Source organism: Anguilla anguilla, chromosome 11, assembly GCF_013347855.1.
Source record: "Anguilla anguilla isolate fAngAng1 chromosome 11, fAngAng1.pri, whole genome shotgun sequence".
NCBI classification, from domain to species: domain Eukaryota; kingdom Metazoa; phylum Chordata; class Actinopteri; order Anguilliformes; family Anguillidae; genus Anguilla; species Anguilla anguilla.
The window spans coordinates 20,273,923-20,287,966 of NC_049211.1; the positions used below are offsets into that span (position 1 = coordinate 20,273,923).

General features: G+C 39.7%; 1 protein-coding gene across 3 annotated transcripts; it reads left to right on the forward strand.

Moving 5' to 3' along the window:
• Positions 1 to 1,184: 1,184 nt before the first annotated feature.
• On the forward strand, positions 1,185 to 13,534 carry LOC118207276 (glutathione hydrolase 7). 3 transcript variants are annotated; one of them, XM_035380666.1, is made up of 16 exons: positions 1,185 to 2,291; positions 3,039 to 3,463; positions 4,111 to 4,337; positions 5,010 to 5,161; positions 5,464 to 5,581; positions 5,829 to 5,896; positions 6,495 to 6,568; positions 6,697 to 6,890; positions 7,370 to 7,457; positions 8,504 to 8,631; positions 8,823 to 8,911; positions 9,185 to 9,337; positions 9,636 to 9,753; positions 10,215 to 10,352; positions 10,658 to 10,757; positions 10,952 to 13,534. In XM_035380666.1, exons 2-16 carry the CDS (start codon positions 3,244 to 3,246, stop codon positions 11,119 to 11,121), a joined length of 2,037 nt encoding a protein of 678 aa, XP_035236557.1. In that variant the 5' UTR covers positions 1,185 to 2,291; positions 3,039 to 3,243; the 3' UTR covers positions 11,122 to 13,534. The 3 variants fall into 3 exon arrangements, with proteins under 3 accessions (XP_035236557.1, XP_035236556.1, XP_035236558.1); XM_035380665.1 differs by lacking the exon at positions 1,185 to 2,291 and adding an exon at positions 2,329 to 2,587; XM_035380667.1 differs by lacking the exon at positions 1,185 to 2,291 and adding an exon at positions 2,605 to 2,832.
• Positions 13,535 to 14,044: the final 510 nt, after the last annotated feature.

Sequence of the window (14,044 nt, forward strand, 5' to 3'; positions counted from 1 at the left end):
GTCCCTTTTTGTTTTTTTTGTTTTTTGTTTTTGTTCTTCTGTGAGAAAAATGTTTCACTGAGATGTGAGGTAGAGTGGTTTGGAGGATTATGTGACATAACAGGTCCACCAGGTTTATCTGTGTGTAATGGGAGTAATGTGAGTGGCGGTATGGGAGGGGAAGGCCGGGGGGGGTGGGGGGGGGGGGGGGGGGGGGGGGGGGGGGGGGGGGGGGGTGGGGGGAGCATAGATTTAATGAAGAAATTATTTGAAAAATTGCTTGTGTTTTGTCCTATTGCTATTAGAACTATTGTTACTCTAATGTTTCAGATATAAGGGTTGAATGTTGGGGGTTTTATTTGCTCTGCACCCTTGAAATATGGCAGCTTCAGAGAAACAGAATGAACACCAGATGCATCCAAATGATTAAGCTGGTTAGGGGTTTACCAATACGTTGTGTAACACCCCACCAACACCAACCTCCCCCCCCCCCCCCCCCCAAAAAAAAAAAAACATATTAAAAAAAACTTGGTGTATCTGATGTCTATGGTGATTGTGCCTTTCACTTTTCTGCATGGTTTTTGTGATGTACTGATTTTTCCATCCCCAATAGACAGAAGTCCATCAACAGTAGAGACATATGCAAACAAAGGATGGGGTTCCAGCAACCATTCTGAAATGCAGGTACCAGGCAAAAAGATCAATAAACACTCAGGTTCACACCTGAATCATGTCTCATTATTTGAATCCCTGGTTAATGGGGACATGAGGCCTCCGAAGTGCCAATTGGAAAGAGCGCGTCTGTTTGTCTGTGCACATGTGCATGTGAGTGTAGGGGAATAGCTGGTGTGGAGCTGGATAGTTGTTGCATAGAGCCTACATAGGAACTACAGACGGTAGGAGGGGCCAGGCGGTGAACCTAGGAAGTAACAGGAAACAGCCTCTACTGAGCATGCTTGAGGGCAAAAGGTATTGCTGCCCATTGAATTCAATGTAGAAACCAAGGTGATTTAACAACCAAAGAGAACATCATCGGTCCCTTTTTTGTGATCATACATTTCATTATGTGCAGCAGTTTCTGAAACAATGGCTGTTTTGGTCCAGAAGTCTTTGGAAAATACTTATTATATTGTGCATATTTTATTACATAATGCATATTTTTCAATCTGCTTTTCATATGAAACGTAACGGTCCTTAATCCACTTTCAAAATACCATCGATGACGTTTTATTTTGACATCAAAAGTCTGATATTCCTCATTCACTTTCATGGAAGCTCCAATGTTTTTCCCTCAACGCGCGCAGTACAGGCTTACTTCCGGGACTTAACAAGCTTAGCTCGCCTGTCTAGATAAATACGCATGTCTATGAGTTATTTTCAGGGGCATGAGAGGGGAGGGTCTAGGATTCAGATCACACTAGAATAAATTATTTCATACCATGCAGTTGAATTACACATACCACATAAACCACCACATAACAATGTAAACTACCACACTTAAAACCACAACTGAACAAAATTACGGGGCCAGTAGCCTAAACCATACAAAACAAGCTCGGCAGCCAGCATGGACACCAAAAAAGCTATTTAGTAGAACTGCAATGAAGCTTATTTATAATGCAATTAAATGTGTAGACATCAAGTTATAAGCTGAATGACATGGCTGCCTGAGCAACAAATATTATGCTTTTGCATAACTTAAATGGATACATCTTAATATTCTAACGGAATATGTTTTCCTGCAATGTATATTAACTCTGTTAATAACGGCACATTTACAGAATACAAGCGTCAGTGAGACATATAGACCAAATAACTTCAATAGCTAACTATTCGTTTTTTAAATGAGATATCAAACACAAATTTCGAGCAGGCTCTACACAGACGACACACGAGACGGAAAATTAAGATTTAAAGAAGGTCAGCCCAACGTACTCATTGCAGCTGCGCAACTGTGTGGTAAACACGAGCATATAATAGAAGCGCGTTAGCCCACATTTTCGCTTTGTGCACGCCCAGCAATATGATCCAGGTTTTAATTGAAAAGGAAAGGAATGAACTTGTTCCACTGCTCTGACATATAGGCTATGTGATTTTTCACTTCCTGAAAGTGTCAGTGTTTCTTTTATTTTTTGTTTGTACCATTGGGTTTCGACCAGTATTGCTAACTGTATCCATTCGTCTAAATGTGCGATGACAGTAACATTCTGAATCTGTGATTACAGCCTCCACCGGTTACAAATTTAGACTGCAGGCATCATTTATTTTATGTTATAGGGAAACAAACTCCCGATGATCATCAGAACATTAAGGTATGTGATCTACATTTATATTTCTAGATAGCCTACTACATTTATATATAACCCACGCTCTGATAAAGCTAAAAATACAAACCTGAGCTACGTCGCTACACATTTTGATTCAAACCGACTGCCTTGTACCTTTAAAACCGTGACATTGTCTCTGCGGTCAGCTGATCTTTGAGTTTTTTTCTGTTTGGTGGTGGCTGGAGGAGAACCTGTACAAAACGCCGTTTGCGTTGGCAAGCTCATTATACGGAACATACGTATCATCGATGATCAATATCTATAGCGCTGATATTTAAAAGGTACATTATTTTTTACTGAAAGACCGCTATGCGAGAAGCCATAGAAATGCGTCAATATATGTCTGTTAAGCGTGCATAATGGCTATTATCTCTATCGGCAGGCTCTGAAACCATATAGCTCAGAATGAGAAGTGTATTTTGCCAAGAAACGTGACTTGTGGGAAATTGCGATTTATGTTGCGTTTCATTTAATAACTGCAATCCGAGTGCAGTTGTATTTTTATGCCAGACAGCGTCTTTTAGAGGTAAATTACTATTTTATCCCTGATAGAAGTTGGTTAGTGTTGAAACAGTTTTTGATAACCCTTTGCGTTTTCGTTGTAAGCATCAAGGCAAGACAACATTTAAGAGTAGCTGGTGCAAACCAGCAATTTTGCGCATGATTTTCTCTAACGTCAGACCAGGTGCTCCAAGAATATGTAGTTCTAATACATTTTCGTTCTGTTTTCAGGTCTGAAATATGGCAGTGAAGTCGTGTATCGTCCGGTGAAACATGCTCAACGGTATTCTAATTGTATCGACAATGAATCCATTTTAGGCCATCTATAACCGGAACCTTCGAAGAAGGTGCAACCTCAACAGGTTTTTACGATCTGTTTATAAAGTCTATATAGGCGTGGAAAACTGGTGCGTAGTGTTTGATCGTCGATTTAGTAATGTATACGCCCGCCGCTGACGCCGTGGCCGGATATCCCAGTGGCAATATGGCAGATAAGGATACTAGCCAGGAGACAACGCTTGGGAGTGCCTACTCGCCAGTCGATTATATGAGCATCACCAGCTTCCCTCGCCTTCCAGAGGACGATGGTTTGTCGGGGGAGAATACGGTGAAATCCCGCAAAGACGACGACAACTTTCTGAGCGAGCAAGACACAGGTAAGTTCCGAGCTTGTCAACGTGCGCAATAGCCTATAATTTTGATGCCGTTTCAATGCCTATGCCGGCCTCAGAAACACACCTTCATTTTTGCGCATGTTTTTTATAGTACAGGTGCAATGTTTGCGTCTTTCATACGATGTCGTTCGTTTAAAATGACAAGATAAATTAGACACATATGCGGAATTTCAAGTATTATCTGAGTGGTGTATTAAACTGAACTGTACTATGGCATAAAACAGGCTAATTTGACACAAGTTTACATAACAAATAGTTATGCTGTCTGAGCAGGGATTGTGTGCAGTGGATAAGAGAATCCTTTATCATCTTTAATATTCCGCTTGGTTTAAATGGCTACACGCTTGTAAATATGGGTGACAGTGTAGTGTAATGGTTTGGGAATTGGGTACATAACTGAAGTAGCAGATTCCATTTTCAGGTGGGCAACCGTTGTTTTGCCCTTGAGCAAGGTGCTTAAGTCACTTTACCAGATGTGTGAATGGTTATCAGGTAAAAAAAGCTGTGTAAGTCCCTCTGGAGTGTGTCTGTTAAGCAAATAAATCACACAAAGTGCAAAAAAACACTTCATTCTTAAATGCTGAGTGATCAGAGTTTTTCTTAATTTTGTTACCTGCAACAATTCACAGACCCTGACCTTTTTCTGAAGTCGGCCCGACTTCAGCGGCTTCCCTCTTCAGCTTCAGACCTAGCCAGTCATGATGCCACACCCCTGAGGGAGACCCATCGCGATCCCCTAGCTGAAGACTGCAGCTGTCGGCAGGACGGCCTCACAATCATCATCACTGCCTGTCTCACGTTTGCAACAGGGGTCACTGTTGCCCTAGTCATGCAGATCTATTTTGGAGACCCACAGGTGTGCTTCCACGAACAGTGACCAGTTTTTACCGGCTGTTCATTCCCAAAGCAGACTTAAACAGAAGTTGGGGGCCTGTCACAGACTGCAGTATATGCATTTGTCCTCCATTGAACTTTAAAGTGATAGTTCACTTTGTACTTCACCTTATTAAAATGATTCTTCATTTTCTGAACCTCTGGAGGAATAACATTACCATACAAACTGCTATTTTCTTGCTTTAGAGACCACAAACCCCTGAAAAGCCATATTCCAAAAAATAGCCAAGTAGCTTATACGCTAAACATAACATGACATGTAGACTGTAGAAACATCTCTTGGGGTTGTTGGAGGACAACTCGATTAAGCAATGGCTCAGTGAAGACTAATCCTGTTCATTTTTTAAGGGTACATGGGAAAGTAATTTTTTACTCATGCTGATAATAATGTGTTGACCACCGTCATGGAGGGGCAGCAGAGAGCTTGTGGTGTGCTTGATTCATTTTAGTGTTTTCAACCAATGTTGTCTGATGTCCCAAGGGTTTTTTGGCTACCTGGTAACAATTTTTATTCAGGGTCATATCTCTTGTAAGATAATTTGCAACCAAACTTGTTGAGTTGGGATTTTAATTTGTCTGTGTCAGAAAGATTTTGTTTCTGTGGCAACCCTCCCCCCTCCATCTTTCTCATCAGATCTTCAGTCAGGGAGCTGTGGTGACAGATGTAGCACACTGCACCTCTCTTGGGTTTGAGGTCCTGAGTAAGCAGGGCTCTTCTGCAGATGCTGCCATTGTTGCTGCCCTCTGTCTGGGCATCATTCACCCGCACACGTCTGGCATTGGGGGGTAGGTTTGAATGTTTCTGCAATCTATTTCCATGGAATTTGACTACTCTTTGGCTTGACTAGCATCTTATTACTATGAAGCAATAAGATGCGAACCAGTGAAACCCTGATCACCTAATTTTATGGTTATGCCTCTGTCTGGCAAACCAGTCTGGTAGGTTGCAAACGGGGTGTTTCATAAGTGATTACATTCATAGAGAAGGAGGACACATTTATAGTAAATTCCAGTAAGTCTTTGGGGTTGGTACCATTGTAGAGCACAGTTCAAAATGATAGAGTTTGATAAATGTTCCTTCTTTTCAGTGGAGGTGTAATGCTGGTTCATGATATACGAAAGAATGAGAGCCGGGTGATTGACTTCCGTGAAACAGCACCCTCTGCCATCCATGAGGACATGTTGCAGTTCAACCTGGAGCATAAGGTAAGAATATGATAATGTGTGTCTATGCTTACTGCTCACCCTACTCCTCTTCATGAAAACAGCATACCTTCAGGGAATTTAGGCAGTTGTGGCAATATTTGTAAAAAATAGTTAAACAGGAAAGTTAGAGAAAAGAGTGTATTCTGTAATGTGTTCCATGGCGGTATGTTCTGTGGTATAAGGGATTTAAGGGATGTAGACATTTTGCCTGTCAATCAGTTTCTGTGTCCTTGCCACTGTGTTCCAGCCGGGCCTGCTAGTAGGTGTCCCAGGCATGCTCAGTGGGTTGCACCAGGCCCATCAGCTCTATGGAAGGTAAACTGAGTTGTTTCATTAGTGTGTGATTGAGAGAGAGTGAGTCATTTTGCTTATGTACACATTGTGCAGATAAACCTACTACTGTCTGTTCTCAAGGATAATGTGTGAGAAAGGTGGAAGTCTCATTAACATAAGTTCAAAATTGTTTCTCATAATGTGATGCTATATGTTCCCATTTCCTTTTCACTGCAAAAAATACTGGGTAAGGACATTTATTTCAGTCCTTTTCTCATCTCCCTCAAAATCAGCATGCCCATATGACACCTCTCAGCCTAAGTGTGCTTCTCAGCCTTTAATCTTGGCTTGGGAACACACTATAGTAGTGGCTCAAACTTCTGGGACTGTATGCAAAACCTCTGCTTAACTCTTGAGAATGAGTTCAAGCCTTGAAATTTAAACGCACCTTAAACTTGCACCTAGGATTGTATTCACAAAGATGCTGTGTATAACAGGGCTTAATTAACTAAAGGGCAACTCTAATTGTTGTCAGGGGACACTTTCCAGTGCTTTTTCATTGGTTGAAAATATTTTGATAATATTGGGTAGTTGTACGCATTATGTAAACCTGAATCTGGTCTTGATTTTTTCCCCCCAGAATGCCATGGAATGAGGTGGTTACTATGGCTGCAGATGTCGCCAGAAATGGATTTAATGTTACCCATGATCTGGGTAGATGTTTTCTTTAATAAACTTGTTTTGTTTTTTTAACTCTGTGTAGTCCAAATACATAATATTATTTAATGTATTTTTACTTCTAAGTTTTACTTGTTTCTTCATGTTCCTTTCACTAATTCCAGCTGAGGCCTTGTCCAAAGTGAAGGATCAGAATATTTCAGAAAATTTCAGGGATTTGTTTCTTCCTGATGGACAGCCCCCTCTTTCTGGCTTGTTCACAAGACGCCTTGATCTGGCAGCCATCCTGGACACAATCGCAGTCAGTGGGATTTCTGAGTTCTACAATGGCAACTTGACCCAGGAAATGGCAGCAGAGGTGAGTGTATCTCAGATATGTGACTGCTTGCGAGCAACACAAGCTTGTATCCAATCAACATTTGTCCAAGTTTGGCTTATAAATATATTCAAGCATTAGGATTTGTCTTCACAAGCTCAAGTTTACGGAGTTGTTTTGTGATTGCTAAACTTGCCAAACTGTGTGAAGGAAAACAAATCTTTCTTTTAATTGAATCCCAGCCATAGTCTTGCTGCATATTGGTCCAGGTTGAACAATCCATAAAATAACTCAAACATTCCTTCCATGTTTAAAGTTGCTGCTTTGAAAAGTTTTATCTCTGACAGTCATTTCAGTTCATATTGTGTGCTTCATAGCTGCCACAATAATAATAACTGGGATTGTTTTAATTTTATAACTATCTTTTCATTTTATCTGTTATACACAAACTAAAATAGTAAGCATTTATGAGTTGAGTGTCACTAATTCAAGACTTATTCATTCATTATTAATTTCAATAGGTGCGAGCTGCAGGGGGAGTTCTCACTGAAGAGGATTTCAGTAACTACAGCACTGTTTTACAGCAGCCAGTGGAGGGCCTATATCAGGGTAAGATTCTAGAACTTTATATTTCAGGAATGGCCAGTGGCAGATTGAACTAGAATTTCTTTGTCCTAGGAGTGAAGATAAGGAGGGAAAAGCTTTACTTTTTATTTATTTTACTCTCCATATTGGGTAGTTCATCTGGAATATTGCTCATTTGATGCTGCAATAACAATTAGATTTGCATGTGCAGTAGAGGTTCTAATAGAAATGCAAATGTCAAACAGTCCAAGAATATTAATTTAAATATATTCTCAATGAAATGACATTGAAGAAAGAATGGTAGAGTCATCCTGATTTCATGCCTGAAGACTTCCCTCTTCAGGCAGTACTTTGGTCAATCATCCAGACCTGTATTGAAACTACAATTGGACTTCAAATACCATTCAGTTTTAGTTTCATTTTGTTGTTATTTGAACTTTATAATTCACTGTGTACTTGGTTCTACCAATGCTATGCTTAAGGGCAGCTATAAAATTGAGGACTACAGTAGAATCTGAGATGCAAATGCTACAGGAATGGAAGTTGTTTGGAAAAGTTGAGAATCTGCCATCCAGAAAGTGATCTTAGAAAATGGAAATTTTACTCATTTGAATTATTTATTTGTGGGATTGTTACTTGTATACATTAACCTTATTCTTATTCTGTAACTTTAAAACTTAGTTTTAATGATAAACCCAGTGGTATTGAGGATCTCATTAGAACTGGATTTTTTTAAAACATCAACCTTTTAAGCAATACATTTCCTTTTCAGTGATAACCTTTGGCATTTTTTGCAAGCTGTTTGAGTTTGTTGTCACCCTTCATAATGTCAAACATTGTTTATTTTTCCATTTTTTGTTATTTAGCAACAGTGATAAGTGCTATCAATGTAAAGCATTTCAGCTCTCAGTTTATTCAAATTTTTTTGTATCAAGTAATAATAAAGAGCTTTATTGATAAAGCATAATTCTGTTTGTTGTTGTAGATTCATACCTGTTTGGTTGACAGGTCAGTCCTGGTCAGAGTTTCTGTTGCACTAAACGGTATAAGAATAAATATTTTTTCTGCAGGTAATCAAATTTTGGCAGCACCCGCCCCTCATTCTGGGGCGGCACTGATTGCAGCCCTCAACATCCTGGAGGGCTTCAACATCAGCAGCCAGGTCCTAAGGAACAGTACCTACCACTTAATGGCTGAGGTACTACTGCCTGAGACCTCTTGACAAGGTCATCTTGAGCCATCTTCCTGCTTACATGGACAAAGATATCAATATTTAATCCTTCAACTTTATATCTGTAACAAACTCCTGCCCCCACAAAAGTCTGCTGTAAACTTTTAACCTATGACATTGTCCTTATATTTCCAACCCTTCCTTTATTTTTCCTTTAGGCTCTGAAAATTGCGCTAGCAATGGCCAGTGGTTTGGGTGACCCCATGTTTGACTCCTCTGTCTCTGAGTCAGTAGCTCAGATGTTGAGGTAAGTTTGTGGTCTTCTGGAGTAGGCATTAGGTAGATGCCAGGAAAGGCTTAATAAACACTGCATGAAATAACAGGTTCTGTTTGAGCGTCACCTGTCCTATATTTAATCTGCATCCTCCACAGCTTGGTTGTAATTTATGAAGACACAGAGATTGCTGGTATTGCAAGAAGAGATGCAAAAAAAAGAAATTGAAGAACATTTCTAGGCATGGTAGAGATGGTATATAATGTACCCCATTCACAGCTGTATAATTTTTCTTTCGGGTTTCAGTAAGTCCCAGGCTGCTTTGTTTCGTCAAATGATCAACGACTCCCTGGCCTCCCCTCCTGGACATTACACCCCTTTCTATGCCCTGGAGAAAGGGGCAGTTGCAGGCCAGGTGATGGTCATGGGTCCAGACGACTTCATTGTATCTGTCATGAGGTACTCCCTTCCATTTTTTAAATGTTTTTTTTAAAGGGGGGCTATAAAGGCAAAAGAAAGGAAAATAATGCGAGTCAAAATGTTTTTTATTTTGTGATGGGGAAGCAGTAGGTTAAGAAAAAATAGTGGACGTAAATGTGAAACCTTCCTACCGTCATTCTAGACACATTTATTCTTTATTAAATCTGCAACAGCTTGGAAAGCTTGTTAATTGTTGTCCTTGAACTGCTTGTGTTCTACTGTAAGCCTCACACTTAGAATGCGGAGTGTGAATGTGGATGTTTGTATGATCTTCCAGCTCCCTGAACCAGCCTTTTGGAAGTGGAATTGTGACCTCCTCTGGGATTCTCCTAAACAGCCAGATACTAGACTTCTCCTGGCCAAACAAAACTCGGAGTCAAACCCCACCCAACCCAGTACTGACGCCTATCCATTTGTTCATCTTAAATTTACTTAAGCAAACTTTTATAATTGCGGCAAATGATTCACATCTACATATGCTCTCAACTGTGTTTACATGAGTGTGTTTATCTTGATTTTCATTTTGACCTCAAACTACCCTCAGTAATGAGCTATACAGCAGATGTAGACTGCAGGAACATTATAATGCTAGGAGTGCGTATATACAATTGCATACAAGAGTGTAGTGTTTGACAGAAAAAATGAAATTATTTTTAATGTCAAAAATGAAACATAACAATGTTCCATTGAACAGGATGTACAGAATAAAATAGTGTGTGTGTGCATGTGTTTGTAGTGTGTATCTATAACAGACATACACAACAGCTTACACATACCAGAGGATTAAACTGGTTTGTTACGGCTGACTTCTACAAGCGCAGCCTTTGTTGAGCATCTTTGATATGTTTCTATCCAGCGGAACAGTGTTCAGCCAGGGAAGAGGCCCCTGTCCTTTCTTTTGCCTACAGTAGTGAGGCCATCATCAGGCTTCTGTGGCACCTACATGGCCCTGGGTTCTTCCAATGGAGACCGTGCTCTTAGTGGCATTTCCCAGGTTAGTGACTCTGCCCAGTTCTCCTGCTTCCATCACCAATTCATCCGACTGACCAGATGGCCAGTATGGTATTTGGTTTTTGTTTGGTCTCGGCCCCAATGAGGCAATGAATGTCGGTCCTACTTCATAACCTCTCAGAATCTCGTGTTACCCACAATGAGAGGATAGAAGGTATGCAGGAACCGACCGTCTGGTTACCATAGACAGTTTGTAATTCCATTATCATTAGACCACTTGGGGTCATTTCAATTAGCGAGAGATTTCATATTTTTTCTTCTCTAATTGTGTAAATTTTGATTTTGCAGGTGGTAATGAATGTCTTATCATTCCGCAAAAACCTAAGTGACAGTCTCTCGTATGGAAGGCTTCACCCTCAACTTCAGCCCAACAACCTTCTAGTGGACTGTGAGTAGTGCTACTTCTACTCAATTTCTGCTCAGGGTTTCTCTGCTGCTTAACTTTTTATACCTGTGGCCTGTGTTCAAAATTCTGATTGGCTGTAGTCTAGGCCAGTTAATGGCTGAATATATTCTTTGTCCACTGTCATGTTTCAATTTCTCTTCTTCCCATCCCAAACTCCCTCCTCTCGCTGCCCTCAGCTGAGTTCCTTGAAGAGGACATAGAGGTCCTGCAGCTGAAGGGGCATGAGGTGCAGAAGGTGGATGTTCTCTCTCTGGTGGAGGGGACAAGAAGGACCAATGACCTGATTATTGGGGTGAAGGACCCTCGCAGTGCAGATGCCTCAGCTATGACCATGTCCATGCCCTGACTGCTGCAGGGTCAGAGGAGTGGCTTGAGGAGTGGGGAGATGGGGGGTTGGTCCAAGCAGCTAAGTCAATTTGCCTTTGCAGAGCTGGCATGAGGAAAAGGTATATGTTGTCAGCCGTCTTGTGTAGTCCTAGGCTCACTGTAAATAGGCACTGAAAAAGCTATGCTGTCCCCGTGGGGAAACGGTCAGAAACAAACCCCGCCATCCTGCATGTGCACTCTCATGATACAGTCACCTCTAGCTGTCACTCCGAGACACCCAACACCCCATCCTGATCTGAGCCGAATCATATACATGACTCTAAAGTCATTTTTATCCCATTCTGAATGGAAGATGCATGTGAGTGAATAATATACAGCTAGTACCATAATGGCTGGAACACTGGAAGTAGGGAAGCCACATCTACACATACCCACAGGTCTGTCCATTTTGATAACTTCGTGAATTTACTCACTGTGTGAAATTGTTTTGACCAAATTGTGAGTTGCTTGAAAAGTACAGTCCTTGCTATTTTAGTAGCAAACTATGGCTGTTGGGTACCAGTTTAATGTGTTGAGTTTTAAGTTTGCTGAAACATGAAGACAAGAGCGTTCCTTTTGTAATATACAGCTTCCTCCTCACATTGAATGTTATTTGTCTAAACTTGTTGATCAACAGCAATATTTGGCAGGAAGAGTTGTTGAGTTGTTGATTTTTAGGCTGCATTTGTGGTCTTTTGAAAGGGAGTTTTCTTGAATGTATGATGAAAGACTGATGGAGCATAAAGTTATTTCATGCAAACGGAGGTGTCCCTGCAATGTTGTATTTTTGTCTATTTAATTGATAAATGTACCTTATGTTCTTGTACTTTTGTCATTTGCACTATTAAAGCCAATCAGTTTGCTTGAGGCAACACAGAATTTACAGATTGAACATAGAATTGTCAATGCACTTGTTATTTTTTCCATTTTAAATTTATTTATTTGTACTTGGAACTTTTATCTGAGGCAAATACCATATCTGCATTTATGGTGAAGTCTAAACAGGTAATTTAGCTTAGTTTAGTTTTTAGGGGAATATCACATTACCTTTCCCTTGGGATCAAGTACTTTTTTTTGTTGTTGGTTTTTTATTCTTATAGAACGTTCTCAAAGTAATGGATTGAAAATGTGTGCCTAAAATGAAGGTATGCTTTTGATTGATACTAAGATAGAAATTTAGTCAGTCTGTTGGTTTATTCCTCTTTAGGCAGACTCACTCAACACATTTCCTGTGTTGTGAGATTTGCATTTATAATATGCTTTCTATAAAAGCTTATTTTATATGTGAATTAAATGGTCACAGCATGCCTTGACAAATTGCATTCAAATTTCAACTGTTGCCATCTTTTACTGTGGTTTAAATGGCCCTGATTTTGCTTGTTTATACAGCCTACTCGACTCCTTGTCCAACAAACAAGTATTTGTGCAACCTATCCCTGGCACAAATGGCTTCTGTGTGCAATACCTGCGTGTGGTGATGTTATACTTTTGGTGTGATGAAGTTTAAAGGTTCTACAGAAATATGTTTACCCTTATAAACTCATTTCTTATTCCTTAGATTATGATGAGCCTGTCTCAAAAGGTTTTATTTCTATGAAACCACACACATTAACATATTTTTCTTTGTGAATATTATATTAGACTAATTCGTTTGAGGGAATTAAGGGAAGTAATTTAGGGCACTCGTGTACATTTTAATGGTTTCAGTGACTGCTGCCCATCAAGTGAGACAAGTTGATTTTTTTTTCTAAATGCACATTAGGTTATTGGGATACTTGTAATTACTGTGGAGTTTGTTGCAAAAAAGTTGTAAAGCTCAGAAATGGAAGAAACTGAAGAAATTTGATTTTCTATCCAGATACCAAAGTCAGGAGAAAGTCTTTAAATTTATTTTTGTTCTTTAAAATTCAGAGGTCTTTATCCACTGATCTTTATTCCTCCATCTGTCTGATATAGGCTACTCTTATTCTCCAGTTTGTATGTCATGGGCCACTGGCTTTCACTGTTGAATTTTTAGATTCATTTCTTTTAATGGTTGCTTTTTGGAAGTCATAATGAAGAGATATGGCATAAAGAGCATGATCTGAAAAGAAATGATGCTCATTGCTTTAAATAGGGGGGTAACCTGACATGAATTATGATGCATACTGAATTATGTAATGCGCACTTTATCATTTTGGCTGATGTATGCTTATTTAATGCCACATTTGATTGAGTGCACCTTCAATGTGTAAATTAAAATAATTTCATCCTATTGAAAAGCAGACACTAATGCATTTGCCTTTATGTAATGTGTACTAGATTCATATTTTAATGTTAATACAATGGATATTGTTTATTGAACTTGTGCTCAGTTGTTTTTTATAATAAAGAGGTGGAAAACTTCAAATTGACACTTTTTCTTCTGTTAAATTTCATTGTTGTAATACACATGTATACAAAGGGCACATTTATTTTCTGGCTGCAACAAGCTGTGTAAAATATTTTAATGTATAAACTGATAAAATAGAAAACCGTAAATCCTCTTAAAGCAAAAGCGTACCTTTATAACAAAACGCAAGGAACAGCAGAGAAAGACAGTAGACTCCAATACTGCAGCACATTTAGACATTTCATCACTAAAAGATTTGGACCCACATTCTTAATTGCAGCAACACCACTCAGCCTGGAAGGAATGACTGCTATGCAAGGTTCCCTAATTGTAATATCCCAAACTCAACTGAATTTCCATTGGAAATAAATGACTAATACTTGTATTTTGACTTGCTGAACTCCATTCCATTGTCCCCAAACTCCAGGAAGTGCTAGAGGTGGATGACAACACGTTCCTATAAGGTTGCATTCAGACCAGATCAGGCAACGCGGGGAAAATGGCAGTCCTCCCATTCAGTTGAATAGGGGTA